General features: G+C 39.7%; 1 protein-coding gene across 1 annotated transcript; it reads left to right on the forward strand.

The window, feature by feature from the left end:
- Positions 1 to 260: 260 nt before the first annotated feature.
- IL26 (interleukin 26) lies at positions 261 to 26,631 on the forward strand. The gene is made up of 5 exons (XM_058557445.1): positions 261 to 431; positions 517 to 573; positions 748 to 882; positions 26,393 to 26,458; positions 26,545 to 26,631. The coding sequence occupies exons 1-5, from the start codon at positions 261 to 263 to the stop codon at positions 26,629 to 26,631; spliced, it is 516 nt and encodes a 171-aa protein (XP_058413428.1).
- The last annotated feature ends 1,233 nt before the right edge of the window (positions 26,632 to 27,864 follow it).

The following is a 27,864-nucleotide window of genomic DNA, read 5'->3' on the forward strand; positions in this document are numbered from 1 at the left end:
GCCCCAACCTTGCCAGTAAACTTGAACTTTTAGCTAACATCACAGACGGTGTGGTCAGTGGTTTTTGATTATGAAGCAAGCTCTAAAGAAATAGAACAACCAAAGTGATCTTTCTCTATATCAACTGTAAGTTATCTTTCTCAGCATCTCATTGGAGAGGCGGCCTTGAGGGCTAAAATAAGTAGGTTATCCTCTCATCTAACCCACAGGAGGGACTCTGGCTGCTGTGGGTGACACTGGCCCAGAGCGGGTGCAGGGAAATGCGGGTGAACTGCACATTGAGGTCTGGGTTGCTCTTTGTCACTCTGTCTCTTGCCATTGCCCAGGACAAGCAAGCTTCCTTCTCCAAAAGCTGTCACCCAAGAGGAACACTGTCCCAAGCTGTTGACACACTCTATGTCAAGGCGGCATGGTTCAAAGGAACAATTCCAGTAAGTATTAGGCTCTGCTTAGAATGATGACCTAAAGGACATTTGCAATTCTGGATAAAGCTTATTTCTCTTTGTTTTATTGTAGGAAGACCGCATAAAAAATATACGATTATTAAAAAAGAATGCAAAAAAGCTATTTATGGTAAGCCAGAGGGTCTTTTTCTTTTTCACATTTCTACTTGTTTGAGGCTTTCTTCCTTGTGTTTTAATTTTTCCAGATGGTCATTAAGTAATAACCAGGGGTATGTTTCTGTGGCATTTTACAAAAGCTATTCATGGTTTACCTTATGCAACTTCTTTTATCTTATATTTATAGAAAAACTGCAGATTCCAAGAACAGCTTCTGTCCTTCTTCATGGAAGATGTTTTTGGTCAACTCCAACTACAAGTTTGCAAGGAAATGCACTTTGTGGAAGACTTCCATAGCCTCAGGCAGAAATGGAGCCGCTGTGTAAGTATGCACAGCACATACGGTGAGTTTGATCCTAGAAACCTATCTAGAAAACTGATGTAGGAAGCCGTCTCCACACTGAAGGGTGAGTAACAGGGGCTTCTCATTGTTGGCTTGTGATCCAGAGGGAGAATCCGTCACCAGGGAAGCAACATCACTTATAATGACACTGTTTATTATTTCTTAAGGAATAGCACACAAAACATACTGAAGAGAGGTAAAATAACATGGAATGCTCCTCAAAAAATAGTTATTTTTTTATCATGCCCTCTTTATATGATTCCCAAGTAATTAATTCACTCATTTAGTAAATATTTGTTAAGCACCAACTATGTGCCAAGCACTATTCTAGGCTGGTATTATTTTCTATCTCTCCCCTTTCTTCCTTCCTTCCTTCCTTCCTTCCTTCCTTCCTTCCTTCCTTCCTTCCTTCCTTCCTTCCTTCCTTCCTTCCTTTCCTCCCTCCCTCCCTCCCTCCCTCCCTCCTCCCTCCCTCCCTCCCTCTTTCTCTCCCTCCCTCCCTCCTTCCTTTCTTGCTTTTTCTCTCATATTGAGAGATTTTAGATTGCCTTTTTCTTATTTATTTATCTAATTTTTTATAGTTATACCTTTTTTAAGGCATAGTCTCAGTTAAAACTTAAAAAAGGGGGGTATATAAATCTTTGGTACCTAAATTATTTGATGCTGCAGTATGGTCACAGTCACCATAAGCAATGGGGAATTAATCAAGAAGGTAAAAGCGACCACATTTCTACAAAAACATTCATAGTAATAAAGACAAGTGCAGAAAACCCCCCAAAACAAACATAACCCACAGTCAGCCAATCCAGGGTCTGTGCAATAGTAGGTGCACTTCCTCTGCGGGGAGACCTCGTCTGGGTGGCAAGCGTGCTTTGTCCCGCCTCCAGCGGGTGCGCCTCTCACCGGTGCCCAGGCGGGCAGTGCTGATGACTGCCATCCTGGGGGCGCCAGCTGGAAGTGAGCTCCCCACCTTCCAGTGTCGTGCTCATTGAGGCTTCAGGGCTGGATGGCTGGAGGTGGATTTTTGTTTTTTAAGAGTTAGGACGTCTTTCTTTTTTCTGTGGTCTGTGAAGTGTTCAATAACTCAAATTCCAGTCCATAGTACAGAGGCTTTTTATGAGGGTGAGTCGGTCAGTTAGGTAATAAATGTCAACAAACTTACACAGTCTTTTTCTTTGGTTAGTTTGTGTTAAAGTTGTGTCCTTGATTGGGACTTGGTTTGCACGGTTTTTGAGAAACTCTCCTATTCCGCTAAAGCAACAACAACAATAAAAACGACAAACCGGTACTTTGCAGAACACAGAGAGAATGCTCCGGGCCCATTCCCTCACCTGGAATAATGGAAAGATCGTCACTTCCCTGGCTTATTCTATCCTCGATCTATGAGGTCATCTTATTAAAATAGACAGTGAACAGTACTAAGGTCTCTTAAATTAGAGTTGAGTTGTTATATAACTTTATATTTCACTTTGCCCCCAGCTGGTTAGGTTATTACTACCCAGTGAGTTTCCCCACTGAAGACTTGAAGGGGAGGAGAACAACCCATGAAGGACTTGATGTTGGGGGAGAGAGTGGGACACTGGCATCCTCCAGGGACAGCAACCTTCTCTCTGTCAGTATCTGGAGACAGGATCCTCGTCAGCCTTTTTTTTTTTTTTTAAAGTACTTTCTGTTTCTCTTTCTGCTAGAGACCTTGGTTCCTCTGTGTGGGTGCTGTCCAGGCATTAGCCATCAGGTTTAATTTAATGTTATTCTAGATGAAGCTTGTTAATGATGGTGAGGCACCGGAGGACATCCTTGCCCGACACAGTACAGAGTATCCAGACACCTGGAACCCCCAAAGCCACGTCTGTTTTTACCATTGATTCAGTTTCCTTGGTTCAAACAGCCAGAGAACGCATAATGACAGCTGTAACCAGATCCAAGCAATGTTCTAGATGAAAGTTCTAGAAAGCATAGAACTGTCTAGGGACTCTGGTTTTCCTCGATTTGTTTTCGGAGAAGTCTTTTCCAAACCGGACCTCAGTATGTTAGGAGTGATGCTTCTTTCTGGGCCGCACGGCAGATGGGAGCCAGGCGACACATGTTGCTGGTCGTGGCGGCTTTCCACGGTGGCTGGCTCCCCCTTTCGACCAAATACGAGCACACCACCCGATCACCCTCCCCCAGGCTTCCCTTCTCACCGTCTCCCTCCTGAGGCCGACCACGGTTCACTTCGGTCCCTGTGTCTCACATGCTGTGGGGTGTACCAGCCGCCTCTGGGAAAAGAAAGTCAGAGGACCAGCCTGAGCTCTGGGGAGCCTTCGCAGACAATGCTTTAGGGAAATACGTGCTTGCCTTGCGTTTCATCTTCTGGCCAAGCATAACTTGATATTTTTGGTAACAGAAATTGGTGTCTTAAATTTACTGAGCATCTGCTATAGGTGGAATTCTAAATTAGTGGTTGGGACAGGGTTTAGCAGAGAGAAGTTATAAAATATGAAGTAGGCAACATTAACTTCAACGTGATAATTTCTTAATAAAAATGGGCACTAAATCTAGTCAATAAATAAACAGCCTATATTTAGAAAATAATTACACTTGCTGTATTTCCCTTGCTATTGGGGCTGTTATGGAGAAAATGAGGAAAACACAGACCTTGCCCTCTAAGAGTTTTACAGTGTGTGTGTGTGTGTGTGTGTGTGTGTGTGTTTGTGTGTGTGTGTGTGTTGGTAGGAGGATTCTAGGGGGAAAGAAGGGGAGGGCAAGGTTACTTCACAAACAATTATAACAAGAGGAGGAAGAGAGAAGTGCTATAGCAACAGTTCCAGTAAAGCTCTGGGGATTCAGAGCAGGCGTGGAGCAGGAAAGGTTTCGAGGAGGGAGGGCTTTGAGAGGGGCCCGGGATCTGTGGGTTCTACTTCCACAGAACCTCGAGATATTTCAAAACTAGCCCAAGGCTTCTTTCAGGATCTGGAAACAAGGGGAAAGGGCCCAACCCCTGTTTCCAGGACCCAGAACTCTAGACTACTGCTCAGGGTAGTGTGATGATATAGGTACACAGGATTTCGAGGGGTTGATTAAAAAATGAACACTGCATTTGTGATGTTGTTTCCAGAGTTAAATGCTGTCTGAGTTCAAAGCAGTTGACTTACATGCAGAATTTTGGTATATAGTCCGTTTGCTAAGGTGTGCACTTACTTGAGATCTGAAATTATGCCAACAGTAAAGCCTTCGTGAGTGCTCTTCTGAAAAAGACATTTTTCCTCAAAACTTGGAAAAACAAAAAAAGCAAAATATGTGATATAGATTGCTCCATAAAATTTAGAGAATCCAACAATTATTTATTTTGTATTTTAATACATTGAAGATAGTAGTAAGGATTACTATAGCTCTTTATAAATTGTTACCTTGTAATGGTATTTTTAAATGTTATGGTTCTATGTGAATGTTTTATTTCTGTTGACACTTTGTTAAGTGTTGTCCAGAATTGTTAAAAAAAGATTACTCTGCTAAAGATGCCAAGATATTTTAATTTATGATAATACAGTTTTTCATATCATAATCTGCCCTATTTTACCAAATAGGATTTGACTCTGGGTGAATTCATTGATTAGATATTGAACTAGGTGGAATTTTTCACTTATCAAGAGCAAAGTACTAAATTCCTCCTGTAAAATTGACAGTGCACTTCCTTGGTATTATTAGGACCATTTGGGTTGGGGAATTATTTCAGTCTCAGTGATGGAATACTGAAATATTGTATGACCAAATCTCATTAGCTTGGGAGTATAACCTGAGTTATATCTGAGTTATCCTTGGTGGGGTTTGTTTTGTGTCATCAGAGAAAGAACTTAAAAACTACGTCTATCCAACCAGGAATTAGACAGTGGATCACATGCCGTCAGCTGGAGACGATCAATCTCCCTCTCCATTTTGCGGTTCACGTGGAACCTTAAGATTACTGGCTGTAGATAATGGCGCAACTGTTTTGACGTTAATATCACCAACCAACTGTTGAACATTTCTAGGCTTTTGATTTCTTAGTTCTGAATTCAGATACAAAATTAAGATGTCATGGCAAATTAATAGTCCTGTTTTTACCCTTTACTTATTCTTTTCCAGGTAACTTTGTGCCACTTATTACTGTGCGACAAAGGCAAGGAAATAAATAATTATCCACATTTTGAGAGTTTATGGGTTTACACTTGATGGGTAGCCATTACGTGGCTGGGACCAAGGGTTTTTCTTCCCCTCTTTCATTCTTTACTTCTTGCTTCCTCCCTCCCCCTACGTCTCCTTTCCCCAAATGTACACTCAGAATATTCCATGTACCTGTTCTAAGTCAACTTGCTAAATAGTCAATTCTCCAAATGACCAACTTTTTGAATCTATTGTTTCTTTTATTTATTTAGTTTTAATTGACTGGCTTTTATTTTATCTTCATATGAAAGAATTCCTTTGTTTTAAGGAATATTCTAATTTGTCTCAGTTCTGCATTCCTACCTTTGGAATTGGAGACTGAGTAGCAGAGAGAAGGGAGACCAGGGGAATAGAAAAGAATCATAAGAAATGAATATTTTTGAACATGCAGATTTCTTATGAATCTATTTAACATTAATATATTCTTATGCATGGGAAGAATGCATTTGTAAGAATTCTCCAAAGTCAAGACACATTCAAGTATATGTACCAATTTCAGTGTTAGAGAAACACTAAGTGTTGTAACAAATCCTTCCACAAATTTTAGCAGCTTCCCATTTTAGAACTTTATTTCTTACTCATGTAAAATTTCAGTAGGGATTTTTCTGGACGAGATCACTTTCTTCCACATTATGACTCAGGGATCCAGGCCCCTTCCACGTGGCAGCTCTGCTATTCTGTAGGCCTTTTGCATTCAGCAGGTGAAGGGGAAGAGAGCAGGAAGAAGACACATCAGCTTCTTATAAGCCTTGCTCCCAACAGGACACCTGTCATTCTCCTCATATTCCATTGGCAAGAACTAGTCACATGGCCGCAGGAACTGCAAGGAATCCTGGGAAATGTAGTCTAGCTGATGGCTAGGAAGAAAAGGAAATAGATTTTGGCCAAAAGCTAGCAGTCTCTGTCATAATTACTCAAGAATTTTTCATTAGTATATTATTTGTGGCCAGGGCCATGCTCACCTTCTAGGATACTTTTGTGCAAATTAGGAAAAGGATATAGCCTTGTGTGAGCATGGTACAGTGAAGGGAACACTCCCTTACACTGGGCACTCATGTGCCACGATCTGCACAATGGTACAGGGTGGTTCTGTTCATTTGTGCAGTCAGCGAATGATTTCTTCTTATGAATGTATTCTCATGAATAAGAAGGGGACTGAGGCAGAGGAAAATTGAACTTTCCTTAAAATGGTGTTATAAAGACAAATGAAAACCCAATCAACTGAAACTAAATGGTTAAAAGAAACAAGTAAATTTTGTAAATTGACTTTCTACAAATTTGCTTATAGCGGCCTGGGCTGCTTCTCTGTGTTCCAGGCCCTGTGCTGGAGCTGGGTCAGAAAGGCCAGCGTGGTTTGGTCCCTGCTCTCCAGGGCCTATGCTCTTATTGGGAGAGCTGTAAACAAAGAAGTTCAAAGGATCATGAGCGGCGACACATGGGAAGGCTGTTTTCTGTCTGACGAAGTCACTGTGGAAGCACAAAGGAGGAAGTTGTTAGTTCTGTCTGCTCTGGGGCTTGGGGTGTATTTGGGGAAAGATTCGAAAGAGTGTTATTGAAGGAGGTCATGATTGAGTTTAACTTCCGGGGAATAAGGGGCAGGAATGGCCGGGGAGAAGCTTGAATAAAGGTTTGGTGGTGTGAAACACCATCCTATATTCAGGAAGCTGCACGTAATTGCGTATGAATGTAAAGTGGCTTGGGGAATATGAGGAGCAGGCTGGTTGTTTGGATTTTAGCCAGAAGATGCTGATAGGGCCCAGGTTATGAAAGGCCTGGTAAGGTTGGCTAAGGAGTGTGGATTGTATCCTGAAGAAAATGGGAAGCCATGGAGAGGCACGGCATGATGAAATACTCTACGCTTTAGAGAGACCTCTTTGGTGAGTGCAGAGGGGTGTAGGTGGGGATGAGACTCGAGGCAATAAGGGGAGCAATCACGTGCCCGAACTAAAGTGGTGGCACACTGGTGTCGTTGGGAAGGGCGAGGAGAGTCTGAGGAAGATAGCAGAGCCTGGGATGACCCCAAGCTTTCTACTGGGGGCGCTGGCTGGTGGTGTTGTCATTCACTGAGAGTGCAGAAGGAGAAAGCCTGGAGGAAGGTTAGTAAGTTGCTTTAGACCTGCTAAAAGTTTGAGGAGTCCGTGCATAAGTGTAATCATGAGTAGGATGTGTGCTCTTCATATATATTTCATGTATGCTTAATATTTATGATGCATTTATTAACAGATTTATTGAGATATAATCGACAATTAACTGAACATATTTAAAGTCTATAATTTGGTAGTTTTGACATATGTATACACTTGTGAAACCACCACCACAGTTAAGACAGTGAACATATCCATCACCCCCAAAAGTTTCTTTGTGCCCCGTGGTAACTTCCTGCCTCTCTGTCCCTGTCCCTCCATCCCTAGGGAACCACTGATCTGCTTTCTGTCACTATAGATTTGTTTGCATTTTCTAGCATTTAATGTAAATGGTGTTACATGTGTTATACTCTTTGACATCTGGCTTCTTCCAGACAGTGTAATTATCTTGAGATTCATTCATGTTGTTGAGTGTATCAATAATTCATTCCTTTTTGATTGCCAGGTAGTATTCCATTGTAATGGTATACCAAAATTTATTTATTTATTCACCTATTGATGGATATTATTTTTTTCCAGTTTTTGGGTATCACAAATAAAGCTGCTATGAATATTCGTATATAAGTCTTTGTTAGGACAGGTATTTTCATCTCTTGGATAAACACCTAGGAGTGGAATGGCTGGATCACAGTTTAGGTGTATATTTAATTTTGTCAGAAATGGTCAAACTGTTTTCCAATATGGTTGTGTCATTTTATATTTCCACCAGTAGTGCTGCCCAATATCCTTGCTATCACTTGGTGTGGTCAATGTTTAAAAATGCTAGCCCATGTAGTGGGAGAGTAGTGGTATCATATTATGTTTTCAGTTTGCATTTCTGCAATCATTAATGGGGGTGAGCGTCTCTTGATTTGCCTATTTATCATCTATATATCTTCTTCGGTGAAATGTCCAAATATTTTGCCCATTTTTAAAAATTGAGTTGATTGTTTTCTTACTGAGTTTTAAGTAAGTATGTTTTAAAATATATTCTGGATACAAGTCCTTTATCAGATAAATGATTTGCAAATATTTTCTCCCAGTCTACGGCATATTTTCATTATCTTAATAGTGTCTTTGAAGAGAAGACATTTTAAATTTTGGTGATGTCCAATTTATCATTTTTTTGGTTTAATGGATCATGCTTTTTGTGCCACATTTAAGAAATCTTTACTTAACAGAAGGTCTCAAAGAATTTTTACTATATTTTCATCTAGAAGCTTTCTAGTTTTAGGTTTCACATTTAGGTCAATGCCTTTTTGCATCTGTTGAGATGATCATATGATTTTTACTTTTTAGACAATTGATACAAATTACACTGATGGGTTTTCAAAGTTAAGCCAGCTTAGCATTTCTGGGGTACACTCTATTTAGTAATAATGCATTATCCCTATCATACATTGTTAGGTTCAACTTGCTAAAATTTTGCTAAAAATTTTTGGATCTTCATTTATGAGGGATGTTAGTCTGTAGTTTTCTTTACTTGTAATATATTTGTCTCATTTTGGTATTAGCATAATGCTGGTCTCATCAAGATGGAAAGTACTCTCTCTTCAATTTTCTGGAAGAATTTGTGTAAAATCTGTCTTTTTTTCCCTTAAATGTTTGGTATAACTTACCAGCGAAGCATTTTTGCTTCATAGGGGTGCATATATATTTTTGAATTAGTGTTTTCAATTTCTTTAGATAAATACCCAGAATTGGAATTGCTGGATAGCAGTTCTATTTTAAATTTTTTGAGGAACCTCCGTTTTGTTTTCCATAGTGGCTGCACCAATATACATTCCCACCAATAGTAGAAGAAAGTTCTCTTTTCTCTACATTCTTGTGAACACTTGTTGTTTCTTCTTTTTGATAATAGTCATTCTGACCAGTGTGAGGTCATATATCGTTGTGGTTTTGATTTGCTTTTCCCTGATGATTAGTGATGTTGAGCATCTTTTCATGCACCTGTTGGCCGTCTGTATGTCTTCTTTGGAAAAATGTCTATTCAGATCCTTTTTCCATTTTTTAGTTGGATTCTTTGATTTTTTGTTATTGAGTTGTATGAGTCCTTTATATATTTTGGATATTAACCCTTTATCAGATATATTATTTGCAAATATTTTCTCCCATTCAGTACGTTGCCTTTTCATTTTGTTGATGGTTTCCTTTGCTGTGCAGAAACTTTTTGGTTTGATGTAGTTCCACTTGTTTATTTTGGCTTTTGTTGCCTTTGCTTTTGGTGTCAAAACATCCATTTATTGATTTTCTCTCTGGATGATCTATCCATTGATGTAAGTGGGGTATTAACATCCCTTACTATTATTGTATTGCTGTCAATTTCTCCCCTTAGGTCTATTAATATTTGCTTTATATATTTAGGTGCTCCTATGTTGGGTGCATAAATATCTACAAATGTTATATCTTCTTGTTGGATTGACCTCTTTATCATTATGTAATGCCCTTCTTCGTCTCTTATTACAGTCTTTCTTTTAAAGTCTATTTTGTCTGATATAAGTATAGCTACCCCAGCTTTCTTTTGGTTTCCAATCTCTTGTGGGCAGCATATATATAGGTCTTGTTTTTTTTCCATTCAGCCACCATATGTCTTTTGATTGGAGCATTTAGTCCATTTACATTTAAAGTAATTATTGGTAGGTGTATACTTATTGCCATTTTGTTAATTATTTTCAGGCTGTTTTGTAGTTTATCTGTTCCTTTCTTTTGTGGTTTGATGACTTTCTTCAGTGTTATGCTTAGATTCCTTTCTCATTATCTTTCGTATGTCTACTATAGGTTTTTGCTTTGTGTTGCCATGAGGCTCACATATAACAGCCTATATATACAACAGTCTATTTTGAGTTGATAGCAAGTTAAGCTTGAACACATTCTAAAACTCTATGTTTTTACTCCCCCCCCATGTTTTTTTTTCTTTTTCCATTTTTTTTTTTACTGATGTTTTAATAGTTTATAACATTGTGAAATTTTGGGTTGTACATTTTCATTTGTCCATCACCATATATATCTCTCCCTTTACCCTTTGTGCCCACCCCCTACCCCATTGCCCCTGCTAACCACAATACAGTTTTATCTGTCCATGTGTTGGTTTATATTCCACATATGAGTGAGATCACACAGTGTTTGTCTTTCTCTTTCTGGCTTATTTCATTTAACATAATACCCTCCAGGCCCATCCGTGTTGTTGCAAATGGGACAATTTTGTCTTTTTTTATGGCTGAGTAGTATTCCATTGTATATATACCACATCTTCTTGATCCAATCATCAGTCAAGGGACACTTAGGTTGCTTCCACTTCTTGGCTATAGTGAATAATGCTGCAACGAACATAGGGGCACATAACCCTCTTTGGATTGTTGATTTCAGGTTCGTGGGATAGATTCCCAGTAGTGGGATAGCTGGATCATAGGGTATTTCTATTTTTAATTCTTTGAAGAATCTCCATACCGTTTTCCATAGAGGCTGCACCAGTTTGCATTCCCACCAGCTGTGTATGAGGGTTTCTGTTTCTCCACATCCTCTCCAACATTTGTTGTTTTTTGTCATGGTGATTACAGCCATTCTAACGGGGGTGAGGTGATATCTTAGTGTTATTTTGATTTGCATTTCCCTGATGATTAGTGATGTTGAACATCTTTTCATGTGCCTATTGGCCATCTGTATATCTTGTTTGGAGACGTGTCTGTTCATTTCCTTTGCCCATTTTTTGATCGGGTTTTTGTTTTTTTTGTTGTTCAGTTGTGTGAGTTCTTTATATATTATGGAGATTAACCCTTTGTCAGATATATGTTTTGCAAATATTTTATCCCAGCTGATGGGTTATCTGTTCATCTTGATTCTGGTTTCATTTGTCTTGTAGAAGCTCTTTAATCCGATAAAGGCCCACTTGCTTAATTTTCTTTAGTTTCCCTAGTCTGGGTAGGCATGTCATCTGAAAAGATTCCTTTATGACCAATGTCAAATAGTGTGTTGCCTATATTTTCTTCTATGAGTTTTATAGTTTCAGGTCTCACCTTCAGGTCTTTGATCCATTTTGAGTTAATTTTGGTGAATGGCAATAGCAGATGGTCCACTTTCATTCTTTCGCACGTGGCTGTCCGATTTTCCCAACACCATTTATTGAAGAGACTTTCCTTTCTCCATTGCATGTTCTTAGCTCCTTTGTCGAAAATTAGCTGTCCATATATGTGTGGTTTTATTTCTGGGCTTTCAATTCTGTTCCATTGATCTGTGTGTCTGTTTTTGTACCAGTACCATGCTGTTTTGATTACTATTGCTTTGTAGTATGTTTTGAAGTCAGGGATTGTGATGCCTCCAGCTTTGTTCTTTTTTCTTAGGATTGCTTTAGCTATTCGGGGTCTTTTGTTGCCCCATATGAATTTTAGTATTCTTTTTTCTATTTCCGTGAAGAATGTCATTGGGTTTCTGATTGGGATTGCATTGAATCTGTAGATTGCTTTAGGTAATATAGACATTTTAACTATGTTTATTCTTCCAATCCATGTGCATGGGATGTCTTTCCATTTCTTTGTGTCATCATCAATTTCTTTCAACAACGTCTTGTAGTTTTCATTGTATAGGTCTTTCACCTCCTTGGTAAGATTTATTCCTAGATATTTTATTCTTTTTGATGCAATTGTACATGGTATTATCTTTTTGAGCTCTCTTTCTGTTAGTTCGTTATTAGCATACAGAAATGCAACTGATTTTTGTAGATTGATTTTGTACCCTGCGACTTTGCTGTAGTTGCTGATTATTTCTGATAGTTTCCCAATGGACTCTTTAGGGTTTTCTATATATGAAATCATGTCATCTGCAAATAGTGAGAGTTTCACTTCTTCGTTGCCTATTTGGATTCCTTTTATTCCTTTTTCTTGCCTAATTGCTCTGGCCAAAACTTCCAGTACTATGTTGAATAGGAGTGGTGAGAGTGGGTAGCCCTGCCTTGTTCCTGTTCTCAGAGGAATGGCTTTCAGTCTTTCCCCATTGAGTATGATGTTGGCTGTGGGTTTGTCATAAATAGCCTTTATTATGTTGAGATACTTTCTTCTATACCCATTTTGTAGAGAGTTTTTATCATAAATGGATGTTGTATCTTGTCAAATTCCATCTCTGTGTCTATTGAGATGACCATGTGGTTTTTATTCTTTGTTTTTTGATGTGGTGTATCACGTTGATTGATTTGCAGGTGTTGAACCATCCCTGTGTCCCTAGTATAAATTCCACTTGATCATGGTGTATGATCTTTTTAATGTATTGCTGTGTTCAGTTTGCCAATATTTTGTTGAGGATTTTTGCATCTACGTTCATCAGCACTATTGGCCTGTAATTTTCCTTCTTTGTATTGTCTTTGTCTGGCTTTGGTATCAGGATGATGTTGGCCTCGTAGAATGAGTTAGGAAGTATTCCATCTTCCTCTATTTTATGGAATAGTTTGAAAGGGATGGGTATTAAATCTTCTTTGAATGTTTGGTAAAATTCACTGGAGAAGCCATCTGGTCCTGGACTTTTATTTTTTGGGAGGTTTTTGATTACTATTTCAATCTCTTTACTTGTGATTGGTCTATTCAGATTCTCCATTTCTTCTTGGTTCAGTTTTGGGAGGTTGTATGAGTCTAAGAATTTATCCATTTCTTCTAGATTGTCCAATTTGTTGGCATATAGTTTCTCATAGTATTCTCTTATAATCCTTTATATTTCCGTGGTATCCGTTGTAATTTCTCCTCTTTCATTTCTAATTTTATTTACTTGAGGTTTTTCTCTTTTTTGTTTTGTGAGGAGATCAGCCCTGTGCTAACATCTGCCAATCCTCCTCCTTTTTTGCTGAGGAAGACTGGCCCTGGGCTAACATCTGTGCCCATCTTCCTCCACTTTACATGGGACACTGCCACAGCATGGCCTGCCAAGCAGTGCGTTGGTGCGCGCCCGGGCTCCGAACCAGTGAATCCCGGGCCACTGCAGCAGAGCACATGCACCTAACCGCTTGTGCCACGGGCTGGCCCCTCTCTGTTTTTCTTAGTAAGTCTGGCTAAGGGTTTGTCAATTTTGTTTATCTTCTCAAAGAACAAGCTCTTTTTTCATTAATCCTGTCTACTGTTTTTTTGGTCTCAATTTCATTTATTTCTGCTCTGATTTTTATTATTTCTTTCCTTCTGCTGACTTTGGGCTTTGTTTGTTCTTCTTTTTCTAGTTCTGTTAGGTGTAATTTAAGGTTGCTTATTTGGGCTTTTTCTTGTTTGCTAAGGTGGGCTTGTATCGCTATGAGTTTCCCTCTCAGGACTGATTTTGCTGCATCCCATATGATTTGGTATGGCATATTTTCATTTTCATTTGTTTCCAGATATTTTTTTTTTTTGTGAGGAAGATCAGCCCTGAGCTAACATCCATGCTAATCCTTCCCTTTTTGCTGAGGAAGACCGGCTCTGAGCTAACATCTATTGCCAATCCTCCTCCTTTTTGTCCCCCAAAGCCCCAGTAGATAGTTGTATGTCGTAGTTGCACATCCTTCTAGTTGCTGTATGTGGGACGCGGCCTCAGCATGGCCAGAGAAGCGGTGCGTTGGTGCGCGCCCAGGATCCGAACCCAGGCCACCAGCAGTGGAGCGCACGCACTTAACCACTAAGCCATGGGGCCAGCTCCAGAATTTTTTTGATTTCTCCTTTAATTTCATCAATGATCCATTGGTTGTTCAGTAGCATGTTGTTTAATCTCCACATTTTTGTCAATTTCCCAGTTTTTTTTTTCGTGGTTGTTTTCCAGTTTCATAGCATTATGATCTGAAAAGATGCTTGTTATGATTTCATTCTTCTTAAATTTATTGGGGCTTGCTTTGTTTCCCAACATATAGTCTATCCTTGAGAATGTTCCATGCATGCTTGAGAAGAATGTGTAGTCAGCTGTTTTTGAATTGAGTTCTTTGTATATGTCTGCTAGGTCCATCTTGTCCAGTTTTTCATTTAAGTCCACTGTTTCTTTATTGACTTTTTGTCTGGATGATCTATCCATTGATGTAAGTGGGGTATTAAGATCCCGTACTATTATTGTGTTGTTGTTAATGTCTCCTTTTAGGTTTGTTAATCGTTGCTTTATGTACGTTGGTGCTCCTATGTTGGGTGCATATATATTTATAATTGATATGTCTTCTTCGTGGAGCGTCCCTTTTATCATTATATATTTCCTTTCTTTGTCTCTCTTAACCTGTTTTATCTTGAAGTCTACTTTGTCTGATATGAGTATGGCAACACTTGCTTTCTTTTGTTTGCCATTAGCTTGGAGTATTGTCTTCCATCCTTTCACTCTGAGCCTGTGCTTATCTTTAGAGCTGAGATGTGTTTCCTGGAGGCAGCATATTGTTGGGTCTTGCTCTTTAATCCATCCTGCCACTCTGTATCTTTTGATTGGAGAGTTCAATCCATTTACATTTAGGGTAATTATTGATATATGAGGGCTTAATGTTGCTGTTTTGTCATTTATTTTCTGGTTCTTTTGCATTTCCTTTGTTTCTTGTCCCATGTGTTTCAGACTGCCAGTTCAGTTTCCTTGTTCTGTTTTATGACTCTTCTAGTTTTCTCTTTGTTTATCATATGTGATTTTGTTTTGATTATTTGTTTAGTGGTTACCTTGAGGTTTGTGTAAAAAATTTTGTGTATGAGATAGTCCATTATCTGATGGCCTCTTATTTCCTTATGCTAAGTCAATTCAATCTTTTTCCTCTTCCCCTTCTAAGTCGTTCTTGTTATAACTTATTCTATCTTGTGTTGTGGGGGTGTGTTTACAGTGATGAGGTTAAATTTATTTTTGGTGAATTCCTTCCTTTGATCTTTGAATTTGGTATTTAAGTGGTTGCTAACTTATTCCGGTAAAGACCTACTATTTTTCTGAGTTTATCTACCTATTTTTCTCCTTGCTCCAAGCTTTGTATTCCCTTTCTCTTCTTTTTTTCAAGCCTGAGGGTCTTCTTGAGTATTTCTTGTAGTGGGGGTCTTGTGGCCATGAACTCCCTTAGCTTTTGTTTATCTGGGAAAGTTACTAGTTCTCCATCATATTTGAAGGATATTTTTGCTGGATAGAGTATTCTTGGCTGAAAGTTTTTGTCTTTCAGTATTTTGAATGTATCATTCCAGTCTCTCCTAGCCTGTAAAGTTTCTGTTGAGAAATCCACTGAGAGCCTGATGGGAGTTCCTTTGTACATTATTTTTTGTTTTTGTCTAGCTGCCCTTAATGTTGTTTCTTTGTCATTGACTTTGGCCAGCCTTACCACTATATGTTGTGGGGTGGGCCTTTGCCTGTTGACGTATTTAGGCGACCTATTGGCTTCACTTACTGGTATTTCCTGCTCCTTCCCCAGATTTGGGAAGTTCTCAGCTATTATTTCCTTGAATAGGCTCTCTGTTCCTCTTTCCCTCTCTTCTCCCACAGGAATACCTATAATTCTTATGTTACATTTCCCAATAGAGTCAGATATTTCTCAGAGACTTTCTTCATTTCTTTTTAGTCTTAGTTCTCTCTCCTCTTCCTTCTGAAGCATATCTGTATTCCTATCCTCTAAAATGCTAATTCTTTCCTCCATTTTGTCAGCTCTGTTCTTTAAAGATTCCAGATTCTCCTTTATCTCCTCCATTGTGTTCTTCATCTCCATCACCACGGATTGGTTTTTCTTTATGATTTCAATGTCTTTTGTGAAGAAACTCCTAATCTCATTGAATTGTTTGTCTGTGTTGTCTTGTATTTCATTGAGTTTTTTTATGATAGCTATTTTGAAATCTCTGTCATTTAGGTTATGGATTTCTGTGTCTTCAGGGTTGGTTTCTGGGTGCTTGTCATTTTCCTTCTGGTCTGGTGATTTCACGTACCTTTGCATTGTGGTTCCTGTATTTGCTTTGTTTTTCCTCATCCTGGAAATATCTGGTTGCAATTTCCACTCGCCACCACCATGTGGGGGTAAAGGGCTGTGTAATCTGAGCCCCCTGTGCTCTGCCCTGGCTGTTCGCTGTGATCCGCCGGCCACTTCGTCTGGTCTGGTCGGCTGAGCTGCAGGGTCTGGCATGCAGGGGTGGGGGCTCTCTCTTTTGCCCTCTGGGTCCCTGGAGTGGGGGGCTTCTTTCTCGCTCCTTGTTATCTGCTCTCCTGGGGTGCTCAGATGTTGATGGTACCCCTGTAGCAGTTCTGAGTCCTCTCTGTGGGAGTTTCCCACTGGCTGAGAGAGCCCGAAGAGCTACGGTTTCCCTGCAGAGGGCCGCCCCTGCCCCCTCTCTGGGAGCCGTGCAGATCGCTGATCTGATGGGGAGGGAGAGGAGTTCTCCTTACCTCTCCCCACTTCCTCCTGGGGCCCCACACATTCCACTCTCACATGTGTGGCAGTGTGGATCTTTCCAATCTTGCTTTTCGCTGTCTAGGATTCCATTGTTGGTCTGTGACTGTTCCTTTTCTTGTATCTTATTGGGGAAGAGTTTACAGGAAAGCTCACTCTGCCATGACACTGATGTCCCCCCTTCCCATGTTTTTTGTGTTTGATGTCACATTTTACACCTTTTGTTTTGCCTTTTCCTTAACTAATTATTGTGGTTATAGTTATTTTTACTACTTTTGTCTTTTAATCTACATACTAGTTTTGTAAGTGATTAATCCAGTACCTTTACTATATGTTTACCTTTACCAGTGAGATTTGTACTTCCATATGTATTCCTGTTACTAATTAGTGCCCTTCTTAAAGAAGTCCTTTTAACATTTCTTGTAAGTCCAGTTTAGTGGCGATGAACTCCTTTAGTTTTTGCTTGCCTGGAAAACTCTTGATGTCTCCTTTAAATGATAACCTTGCCAGGTAGAATATTCTTGGTTGGAAGTTTTTTTCTTTCAGCATTTTAAATATATCGTGCCACTTTCTTCTGGCTTGCAAAGTTTCTACTGAAAAATCTACTGATAGTCTTATAGGGGGTTCCCTTGTATGTAAAAGTTGGTTTTCTCTTATTGCTTTTAAGATTCTCTCTTTATCTTGAACTTTGACATTTTAATTATAATGTATCTTGGTGTGGATCTCTTTGAGTTCATCTTATTCGGAACTCTCTGCATCTGGATGTCTGTTTCCTTCCCCAGGTTAGGGAAGTTTTCAGCCATTATTTCTTCAAATAAGATTCCTGTCCTGTTCTCTCTTCTCCTTTTGGGACCCCTATAATGTGAATGTTGTTCTGCTCGATGTTGTCCCATAGGTCTCTTAAGCTATCTTCATTTTGTAAAATTATTTTTTCTTTCTGTTGCTCTCATTAGGTGAGTTCCACTGCCCTGTCTTCCAGATCACTAATCCTTTCTTCTGCTTCATCTAGTCTGCTGTTGAGCCCCTCTAGTGTATTTTTCAGTTCAGTTATTGTATTTTCTCCTCTGTGACTTCTGTTTGGTACTGTCTTATACTTTCTCTTTGTTGAAGTTCTCACTGTGTTCATCCATCCTTCTCAGTTCAGTGAGCATCTTTATGACAATTACTTTGAACTCTTTATCAAGTAAATTACTTACCTCTGTTTCATTAAGGTTTTTTTCCTGGAGTTTTATCTTGTTCTTTCATTTGGAACATATTCCTTTGTTTCCTCTTTTTGCTTGACTCTCTGTGTTGTTTCTATGTATTAAGTGAAACAGCTCTCTCTCTCAGTCTTGAAGGAATGACCTTGTGTAGGAGATGGACCTCATTGTTCAACCTTGCCCTAGCTCTTGAACCATTGTGACTATCTGAGCAGCCTGATTTATTTTTTATATGTCCTGGTTGTTGAGGTTGTATTCAGACCTGTCAGTGTTCCAAAGGGAGGGATCTCAGTCAACACCTAGTTTCAGGCTGATTGGAAGCCAGATTCTAAGGCAGCAGCTTTTTAAAATATGCAAACATGTTTAGTTCTGTGGGACTACAGTCTTAAACCCTGCTGGCCTCCAGACAAGGTGTGCCGTTGGTGACAGTTGCAAAAATTGGGGCTCCAGACGGGTGTATAAGTTCCTTTTGGGGAGGTACTGGCGAGCTGTAGTGAGGTCAAGGGAGAGGGCAAAGACAGCATCTCCTGACCTGCATTCCCTGAGAGCACCTCTGAGGCCTATAGATTTGTGGTAAGTCTGAAGCCTGCCCCTCAGGCTGAAGCTCCAGGTCAAGTAATCAGGCCTTTTTCACAAGAAAACTGGGGTGTGTTTTGGTCTTCTGTCTGTGCCACGCCCTGGGGATGACAACCTGCCAAGAACTGTCTCCCTGATGGTTTCATTTTCAAGGGGCCCACAAACACAGGCCTCCCTGGGCACCACAGCCAGGTGCCCAATGTGTCCTCTGTGTGGACTGTGCAAGCCCACTGGCTTTAGCAGAGCAGTGAGCATGCCTGGTAATTTTTGATTGAAAGTCAGACAATATAAATGTTACCTTATTGGGTCCTAGATACTTTCTGTATTTCTGTAAATATTCTTGAACTTTGTTCTGGGACAAAGTTAAATTACTTGAAAAGTTTGATTCTTTCAGATCTTGTTTTTAAGTTTTGTCAGTTAGGACTGAAGCATTGCTTAGTGCTAATTTTGCTCCTCTATTGAATCAACACATTTCTGTGAACTTTACCCAAGTCCCTGTGATTTGTCTTTCCCTTCCTCTTTTTTTCCTCCTCCTCCTTCTTCTTGCAATTTATTTGTTAAAAAAATTGGGTCATTTGTCTTATGGAATTCTCATAGTCTGTATTTTCTGATTGCATTTTCATAGGTTCACTTAATATATTCTTTTCTTTATTTTCCATACATTGGTAATTACATATAGAGACTTGATCAGATTCAGGCTTGATGTTTTCGCTAGATCACTTCACAGGTAGTGTTACACTTTCATTAAGAGGCACATAATATATAACCTCTGTTTTTATGATGTTAGCAGTCATTGATAATTATTGTCCAGATCTATCAATTCATAAGGCGTTGAAAAATGATGCTTTTAAAGTTTCATTATACCTTCTTTATTTATAAGCAGGGATAATTCTATAAACAGAAACTACCCCTTACTATTTGGCTGTCCTGAAGAACTTACCACACAAGGAATGTGGTACTTAATTCTTTTTTCTATATTTACCAGTTTTCAATATAAGGAGCTGATTTTCTAATATTCTTCCAAGGTGATCAATGAGTTGTTATTTTCTCTTCATTTCATTATCAACTCATGGACTTAAATTATTTTTATTTTTGAGAAGGCTTCTTGACTTGTATAAGCCATCTGCCTTTTGGGTTTCTTTGCTGGTCTGCTAAGACTGGCATCTTCTTGAGCCCCTCTTCAGATACAGCACCATGGTAATCATCACGATAGACCCCAAGATCTGGAATCCTAGTGCCGCTGTATTTGAATGTCATTCATCATTTCCAGTAACGTGCTATGCATTTTGTAGCACCTAATAAAATATTATATTTTAAAATTAGTCTGATTTGGGTATAATTGTTCAAAGAAAACAAGTTATGGGTCATGTAAACATCTTTATTTTTATAATCTTTGCTAGCCACAGTATTTGGCTAAATGGTATTTGCAAAGTTGACTTATGTGTATGTAAGAAGACATTTTAAAGATTCTTATGGAACTCAAATACTTTCAGACTTGAAAGGGAACCTACAGTTGCTGAGTTGAATTCATAAAATAATTTGCCTAATTGTTAGTGATCAAAGTTGAAACTGAAAAAAAAAATTCCATTAGTTTTCAAGATTTCATTATCTACTTTAATTAACATTTTGAGAGCCTAAATAGTAATTGGTAATTAGAGAGATAAATTTCTTTATATTGATTGTATGTAATTAATTTTGAAGTCTGGTAAGTCTCAGCAAATAGGATATTTGTGTCTCCATTTCTTATAGTGTGCTTGGTAAGTAATTTGTATCATTAATTGCAACTATCTTAGCTACTTATGAAGCATTGCCAATTATTTGTCTTTGTAATTTCAAATTTTTTTAATTGCAATTGGTTAACTGATAAAACTAGAAGTAGGAAATGTGACCAACCCTGTTTTATTCTTTCATTAACTGCAAAGTCCAAAACCTGTCTTCAACAATACCAATAATCTCATCTTGTGGTTGTTGGAAGAATTAAATGAGATAACATATTGTTATGCCCAGCATGCACTAGTTCTGCAAAATTGTTAGTGTCTTTCCTTATTGCTTTCCATACATAGAACACTCATTTTCTTCCAATTACATTTTCTCAATAATTTTCAAAGGAGTGGTTCCCTTAACAGTCAAATACCTTTAAGTGCCTAATGTTAGTGTTAGCTTGCATAATGTATATAGTTTATAGTAGTACTCTGATTTAAAGGTAAAGAGATAATTTATTCTTGGTAAATGTATTTTCTAATTTCATTTTACAATCTCTTTGCTGACAAATCCATTCCTTGGTTCATGATATATAATTTCTGTGTCAAAGTTATGGGGCATAGCTCTATCACTTCATGTGCCAAATTGCATGGACTCATTCTTTTTTTTTTTATTGAGATATCATTGACATACAACATTATATTATTTTCAGGTGTATAACATAATGATTCCATATTTATCTCAATTGCGAAATGATCACTACAATAAGCCTAGTTAACCTCTCTGTGCATGAACTTATTCGGATGAATGATAATTATGCTGAAAATTAAAAAAAATCTGCAATAACGTTATGCTACCCTAGCATCTTTTTGTATTTAAGGTATTTAGAAACTCTTTCTAGTTTTTTTCTACGATTGGAACATGAAGAAACGTTTTACGAGGGTCTAAGCTTATTGTAGGTAAGTGAGATTATATACACTTATCTATATCAGGTGCTTCTGTTAGTTGTAGAGAATAGAAAAATAGGACAATGTTTTGTAAACTCTTCTGATATATGTTTACTCAGGTATTGGTTATCCAATAATTATTAATTTTTTTTAAAATTAATTGTCTGATCATGAATTTGGTGTTGAAGAGAGATGCCAGCTAATAGTTCAGTCACTCATTCCTCCTTTTCATGCAACCTCCTTGGTTGCAAATCTAGTCATGCTTTCTTCCAATAACGGTAATTTTAAAATTTTCTTTCCAAGTTTCCTCTAAACCTTTCTGGTCTCAGCGGTTTCGGGTTGATGTCTTGGTGCCCACACTTTCACCAAACTGACATTTAAATTTTTTTAAAATCTATTTTCAAAATAGGCTACACTGTTATACTTTTCTCAATGGTTATTTTAAATGTACCTCAGATAATATTTGTAAGAGTTCACATGAAAAACTGCAAGAAGTTAATAAGATTTTCTTAAAACTCTACACCTGCTGTCATACAATAAAATTAAACTAATTTAATCTTTAATCCATTATCCATCTATTTTGGAGGAAAGAAAGCTTCAGGAAACCAAGGCCTTGGCCAGAGTAGGCCATTAAGGTCAACTAAAAAAAAAAAAGCCAAATAAAACAAAAAGACATGGTTACAATCCAGTCTGAAATTGTATGCTGAGGTAAATAAAATATATAAGATCTTAGGTTTTACGCTCCTCCAATGGTTGTGAGAATACTGCATATGTTCATAATAGGACGTAATAGAACTCTTTTTGTAGAAAGGATCTGGGGTCATTCTTTTGTGAGGGTACAGTATGTGCAGTTGACTCTCCGAGGGGTGGTGCTCTGTGAAGCTGCCCTCTCGCTGACCCTCGTATTTCATTTCCTCCCAATTATCAGTGGAGATATATTTTCCGCTTTCACTTAGCTGTCAAACACAAGGCAAGTTTGTGTGATTTTTCAAACATGTGAGGATATTGGGGATACAAATTAAGGATTGCATTATTTGCTCATCCCATTGTTTTAAACAAAGCTTTAACATTCACGAATGCCTAGGACATGCTTGAGACTATTATTAAATGAATGGGCTTCCTGGACCCTGAAGCCATAGCTGATGCTTGCGTTTCATTCACTGATTCATTCCTTCAACAAAAACTTATTGAGAGTCTAGTCTTTGCTGAACACTATTCCAGGTGCTGGGGATTCAACAAAGATTGACAGGTAATATCTCTGTCCTTACAGAACTCCTTGAAAATGCTTTCAGCTGGTTTCAGCCAGTCTCAGACTGAGACAGGCACTGTGAGGCAGCAAACGAGGCTGTGCTGCAGAGGGGCTGGAGGCTGGGGCCACACCGCAGATAACGGAGTCTGGCGGTTTCCGCTGGCACCCGACGGGTGTTCAAACCGTCTCTGCTCTCTCCAGCCTTGGAGCATCGTGCTTCCTCTGCCTGCTCATCCCTCCTGCCTGCTCCTTCTGCTGCATCCTACGAGCCCTTTAAGATGCAACTCACTTGTTTCACTTGTTTTCTCCTTCTGGAGACCTCTGGGATCCCACAGTCGATTGCTCCTGCTCTGCCTCCCAGAGCAGATTTTTTTTTTTAATAAATCACAGTATTGATCACATAGTACTGTAAGTTTGCAGCACTATCTGTCTCAGTAGATTGTGAGCCATCACTTGTGCCCAAGGCAATTTTCATCATGTCGGGCACTTTTATAAATTGAATAAATCCATGCTGGGTGGGCAGAGACACTACGTGTGCCTAGCGCATAGTAAGCATGCAGCAGAAATGTATTGACTTGAAGATGAGCGATTAGGCCGTGGCCTTGGGTTTGTTATTCCGTGACTATCTCACACTTCTCTTTGAGCTGATCCCTAGTGATTCCAGCTGACTGAGAAACTGCCTCCAGTCTAGATTGTAGCTGCTTTGGTTGAATTTGTCAGATCATCAGCCATTCCTACAAGGAAACTGCTGACACCTTATTGAGCATTCTGTTTTCAGCACATGCAACTCTGTACAGAAATATAAGGTCAAGGAAATCATTTTTTATAAATTCCTCCTTCCAAGCAAAGCAGTCTGAATTGCGGCAGTAAAATCTGGCTGTCCTACAGGGGCTGTAGACATATTTACAACAGTGGGAAAATGAGAACCTTCTGGGTCACATCTTTACTAGGGTCATTTATGGTAAATGGAGCTCAAGGTACCAGAAAGTGTCTCATAGGCCAGCAGAGCTCTGGTGACAACAGTGGCACTATTAAATGTTTCTGGTTTTTTTTTTTTTTTTTTTTTTTTTTTTGTGAGGAGATCAGCCCTGAGCTAACATCCGCCAATCCTCCTCTTTTTTTTGCTGAGGAAGACAGCCCTGGGCTAACATCGGTGCCCATCTTCCTCCACTTTATATGGGACGCCGCCACAGCATGGCTTACCAAGCAGTGCGTCGGTGCGCGCCCGGGATCCGAACCAGCGAACCCCGGGCCGCCGCAGCGGAGCGCGCGCACTTAACCGCTTGCGCCACCGGGCCGGCCCCATGTTTCTGGTTTTTTGCCAAAGCTTGTTTTTCTCCTTTTCTACTCTCCTGTTCCTGTTAGGGCAGCGTGTGCCTTTGATGGAGTGAAGTCAGAGGCCTGTTTGGTACTTCCCGTAATGCAGGTCGAAGTTCTCTGGGCAGAGGGCAGCGTCCACAGGAATGCCTCAATGATCTTTAACTTCTGGAACATCCAGGATTTGGTTGGCTTCTTTGGTCTCCCACTCTCAGTGTTAAATCTTTAAATCCTAACACATGAGTTTTTGATATCGTCCATGTGACTGTCGTCCTCTGTGCTTTGTAACTGATCCCTGAGAACTTTGATATAGTGCCTTGGAATTAGGCAAGTATTGATTCTCCTTATGAAGTCCCCTTTCTTCCAACGGCACTTTGGGCCAACTAACTTTATATTAGATATTTCAAGCTAGAAGGACTTAGCATCTAATCAAACTCTCCATTTATAAAATAGTGGGCAGACTTCTCTAAATTCTTTGCATAGTTACTATCTTGGCTGGAACTAGACCTAGTATTTCTAGAATTTCCTTTTGTAGTTCCAATCTGAAAAAAAAAAAATGAACAAAGAAAACACCACACACACACACACACACACACACACACACGATTTCTTCTTTTGTTTATTACCACGTTGTCCATTTTCAGGTCGAAATCTTCTGTCTCTCTCTCTTTGCCAATCAGCTTAGTCTTTTAAAGCCATCTCCAACATTTCCCCTTGTGTAATACAGTGCAGAAATCTTTGAGTTAATCTTTGGAACTGGATTTTGAAGGTTTTCAACGAGAGATTGCCTTAGTTGGAATATCTTTTCCAAGTTATGCTGTTTTTTTACAGTATCATAGAATGGCTTAAAATACAGACTCTGAGGTCAGAATACTTGGGTTCAGATCTCAGCTCTTCCCTTACCAACTGTGTGAACACAGACCAGAAATGAACTTCTGTGCTTCTGTTTCCTAATCTGTAAAACGGGGATACCCACAGTGCCTATCTCATAGGGTCGTTGTGGGGCCTGAATGAGTTAATATGATTAAAGCCTTCAGATCAGTGCCTGACACGTAATACTGACATAATACGCGTTGACTACTATCATTTTTACCTAACTATCTTCTAGTGTTTCTGTCTTCACTTGAAGGGGACTTGGGATAACGAGGAGAGTCCTGGGACAGCTCAGTTTCACCCTCTGATGCTGACTTGGTACTTTCCTGATTTTCCTCCAGCGACCTTACTCACTGGCTCTGTTTGGCTCCTCAGTCTGTCCGTAGTGCCTGGCAGACGGCCCGACACAGCGTAGGCGCTTCACGAGCGTTGTTTCCTGAACGAATGAGTTCTTCCTGACCGTATTCGCTGATGTCGCTACCACTGCCCCGATCTGTCACGCGTTATTTTGGCCTCAAGGATGGTCGGAGTTGAAATGTCCTCTTCTTGATTCAGGGCTCTTATCACAGAGAGGGCCAACCCTGTGCTGTGAACCCCGCAGACCGCACCCTAACTGGAAAATTCTGTGTCTGCAGCTCTTGTGTGCCCCATCAGGAAAGCCCTTTTCCTTCCTGTGCAGGTCTCACCTGGAGGTGGAGCCCCACCTGGGCAGAGTCAGGACACCATCACCACCTCTGAGCCCCTGTAGCAGCCTTTAGGACACTGTCCAATCCATCAGTTATCTTCTCTTGATGGGAGAGGAGCCGGAACGCTGCCCCTCCTCTGCGTCTCCTCTCTGGGTTCCGGCCTGAAGGGACCTGTTGGCTGACTTTGGCACATTTCATTTGTTTTAATAGGTGCTGTCATTTGGCTGCTTCCACTTCATTAAGTCTCATCTTTATTGATGCTCCCGACACTATCTTGTCACTAGGACAGGACCCCCTGGGACACTGTGGGCGAGTGACTTAACCACTGGGCCTTGGTTTCCTTTTTCTGTGAATTGAGAAGAATTGGCCTGTACAATCTCCTTGGTCTATGCCTGCGCTAAGGTTTTATGGGTAAAAACTAAATAGATAAATGAGGCATTTTCACCTTTTTCTTCCCTTCCCTTTTGTCTGATTAACCCCATGGAAATTTGAGGGAGAAGAGAGGATGGTGTTAATTTCCTCCTACCTGACTCCTAAGAAATTCTTGTGCTCAGAGAGGTTTGAAAATTCACCTCCTCAAAGGAACCTGGCAGTTCCCCCTGGCCAGGTTACAAGCTGTCTTCTCAAGACATCAGCCTGCTCCTTCTCCTAATTTAGAAACTAATATTAATATCCTGGTGCTTTCTCCTGGTAAGCGACACCTGAATATTATACCATGCAGTATATGTAACAGCCAGGGTGATTTTTCAAAAAGCAAATTTTTTCTTGTCATTCCCACTCTCCCATGCTTCCCACATCTCTGTTGCCCAATTGCTCCAGCCACGCTTTCTTTCTTTCAGTTTCTGGAAAGCATTAAGTCTTTCCCGCCTCAGGGCCTTTGCATGCCTTTCCTTCTGCCTGACTTATTCTTTCCTGTGCATCTTCCCCAAACTCCCCTTCCCTTTCTTCACTTCCTCACATAGCTGACTCTTTCTCATTTTTCAGATCTTAATTTAAATGTCATTCTCCAAAAGAGCCCTCCCTGGGCACCCAATGTAAAGTAGGTCATTCCTGTAAATCCCCATCAAAGAGTCTTGTGCATTACAAACACAGCTCTAACTGTTATTTGTAACTTTTTATATTCTGTTTGTTTTCTTATTTATCATCTGCTTCCCCCATGAAGCTGTACGTTCCATGAGGACAGGGATCGTGTGTTATTTCTTTGCCCGTGCACAGCTGTGCCCACACACTGTACCTGCTCAGTAGAGGCTTGTTGAATGGACAAAAGAGTGGGTATTATTAGTGCCCATTCAACGATATTGTCTGTATTTCCCATCGATTCCTTAGATTTCCTGTGCCTCCTCAGCTAGAGAGATGAAACCCATTACCAGGATGAAAAGGACATTTCATAGTGTAAGTATTTCAAATCCTTGTTTTTGAATACTTTGTTTTTTAAAATATGAAAGATTTCCACTTTTATATCTCTACTTTATCTGCAGATTGGAAACAAAGGGATCTACAAAGCCATCAGTGAACTGGACATTCTTCTTTCCTGGATTAAACAATTCCTGGAAAGCGTTAAGTAATGCAAGAAGCCAGGTGCATTGATTTGATTGTTATTTTGAAATATGATGAGAATCACCAGAAATAAATTTATAATAGTGCATTTCTTTTTAAAAATTACGTACATAGTACTGACAGCAGGTTAGATGATTCAGAATAGACTAGAGGAATTTAACATAATAAAGTTTTGGAGATAAGTAAATTGTCACTAATATGTACATTTTCTGAATTTTCAAAGAATGCTTTTATCCTGAACGTGTTTTGTTAGTCCCGAGTACATTACGTAAATTTAATTTAAAGGTGTATAACCAGAATTAGCTCATGTAACATTTGTGGAGGGAAAATGACAGATTTCTGGGATATAATATTCTAGGATAATGTTATTGAGACTTAAATAGATGCTCTGTATGTGATTACTATCTACTTAAGGGTTTGATGAGTAATAATTTTGCCCAGTGTGAACTTAGCTCCTAGTAGATTTTGATGTTAATTAAATAAACTGTGTTTCTTTCTCCTGGATGTCCTTTCCATGACAGCATGCTGGAATTTCATTGGGTACCTTGGGTAACAACAGATCAGATCACATAGGACACACACGGAGACTAACCCCTTGGAATGGTTTCCTAGGAACGCCTTTGACAGATAACCCATGCCTCAGAGACCACAAGTAACCAAGATGAAATGGTGCCAAAGCTTGATAATGCTCCTTCTGGTGCTGTACAATTAGGAAAGTCGACAGAGGCCAAGCAAAAGTCTAAATGCAGCTCATGTTCCACCACGGCAAGCTTCTCATACTGTCCCCAAACCTTACTGGCACAGCTAGCCCTCCAGTTAAGTGAGTAATGTGGCCCGACCGTTGTTTTCCATGACACAGACTCTGCTTCGCTGCTATCTGCATACTATGCAGGGGCGGTTTCAGACAGCAGCTTGTGTGATGGCCAATTTGCTTCCACAAAGCATCGGTTGTGCACCTGCTGCACCCAGACAATCTGTGATCTGGTGTGCGTGATGTGAATGGGAGGGCTTCCCCAAGGCCTTCGTGGATTTTGTCCTCAGCACCTCTTCTCTTCATTGCTTTCCCACCATCCAGGTCTTTTCAATCACACGGTCACTATTCTATTCACTAGGGACTACCCTCTCTTCGTTTATCTCATATTCCAAAATTACCTCTTTGTTCCCTGCCCCTCCTCCATTCTGCCTTCCCCATCACCCCCCCAAGCTCCCGTGTCCTATCTCTAGTGGGGACCTCATTAGTG

This window comes from Diceros bicornis, chromosome 17 (assembly GCF_020826845.1).
Source record: "Diceros bicornis minor isolate mBicDic1 chromosome 17, mDicBic1.mat.cur, whole genome shotgun sequence".
Classification (NCBI taxonomy): domain Eukaryota; kingdom Metazoa; phylum Chordata; class Mammalia; order Perissodactyla; family Rhinocerotidae; genus Diceros; species Diceros bicornis.